The 1,564-nt window shown below is 29.7% G+C and overlaps 1 protein-coding gene across 3 annotated transcripts in view; it reads left to right on the plus strand.

Moving 5' to 3' along the window:
• LOC107628541 (protein BRI1-5 ENHANCED 1) overlaps positions 7-1,564 on the plus strand; it is a 4,500-nt gene continuing 2,942 nt past the window's right edge. For all 3 annotated transcript variants that reach the window (XM_016331182.2, XM_021116315.1, XM_021116316.1), the window contains exons 1-2: positions 7-164; positions 415-705. In XM_016331182.2, the coding sequence (XP_016186668.1) occupies positions 14-164; positions 415-705 (442 nt within the window). In that variant the 5' untranslated portion in view covers positions 7-13. The remainder of the gene's footprint in view (positions 165-414; positions 706-1,564) is intronic.

The raw sequence follows: 1,564 nt of genomic DNA on the forward strand, positions 1-1,564 counted from the left end.
GAAGAGAGAAAGAATGGAAGAGGGAAAAGGAACCGTTTGTGTAACTGGTGGGACAGGGTTTGTAGCATCATGGCTAATTAAGAATCTTCTTCAACGTGGTTACTGTGTTCGAGCCACCGTTAGATGCCATAGTAGTAGTGCTGATGATGAAGGAATAACAACGGGTATGTATGTGTATATATATAACTACTATAATCTTCTTTTCTTAATTAGTTATTATTATAAATTTAGTTTTAATTATTTAACAAACTTCACCTCTAATAATTAAGAGTCGACAGCTTGGGTTTAGTATTTTTTTTTCTCTTTCAAACGTCGTGAATTTGAATTCTATTTAAAAGTTTGTTGTTGTATAATATCATTAGCTTTTACAATAATTGAAATGAAAAGTTGAGATTTAATTTTATGTATGGACAGAAAAGAAGAAAGACCTGAGCTATTTGAGAAAGTTAGAAGGAGCATCGAAGAGGCTGAAAGTGTTCCATGGAGAGCTTGAAGAAGTGGGTAGTTATGACGAGGCCATAGAAGGGTGTGTAGGGGTGTTCCACCTTGCTCATCCAATGGATGTGAATGGAGAAGAGGGGGAAGAAAAGGTGACAAAGAGAGCCATGGAAGGTACACTTGGAATCTTGAAAGCTTGCCTTCGCTCTAAGACTGTCAGAAGAGTGGTTTACGCTTCCAGTGCTGTCACTGTCTTGTACAATAATGGTAACAACAATCCCTCTTAACTAAAAATACATGCATAATTATATTTAGAGAAAAAATTTGAAGTGTATCTAATAAAAAACTTAAATTTAAATAAAAAATTTAAAATTTAATATTTAATATTTAAAATTTAAAATTTATAGTGACTAGTAGCAGTGGGTGATTAGCAATGGCAGGAGGTGATTGGCGCCGACAATGGTGGTAGTTAGCAAGGGTGGCTGGTGGTATAGGTAGGAGATATTTGGTGGTAAGTAAAATTGATGTGTTCGGAGGAAGAAGGAAAAAAAAAAGGTGCAAAAGAGCAAGTTCGAAAAAAAAAAATTGTGAATGGATATTGAGTTTATTTTTTTAGATATTGGTGGATATTAGCTGAGTTTTTGTTAGTTATCTAACATAAAAAGTATAGGATATGAGTGCATATAAGTCTACTCGGATCGGATTATATTTGATTAGACTTTAATTCTCTAATATTTTACTGAATCTATTTTAAAGAATTCAATTCGATCTTAAATTGATTCGAAAACTAATCAGATTGATTTGATGTAAAATTAGTGTATACAATGATATAAATTTTAATATTTTATATGATAAATTTAGAAATTTTGAATTCTAAAAATTAAATTTAACAAATGTTATATTATATTTATACTAAAATAAATTATTTTAAAATTAAAATCATTTAAAATTTTTTCATACTTCAAATTTTATTGCTAGCTTATAGGTATATGTGTGTTAACTATTAAATACTGTTATTGCTTTATAAATTTTTAATTTTTGATTAAAACTTTTAACCAAAGAGTAGCTTAGATAGTTAGATTCCTTATTTTATATTCGTTAAGGAAAAATACTGGTAACTAATAGG

This window comes from Arachis ipaensis, chromosome B02, assembly GCF_000816755.2.
Source record: "Arachis ipaensis cultivar K30076 chromosome B02, Araip1.1, whole genome shotgun sequence".
In the NCBI taxonomy this organism is placed as follows: Eukaryota; Viridiplantae; Streptophyta; class Magnoliopsida; order Fabales; family Fabaceae; genus Arachis; species Arachis ipaensis.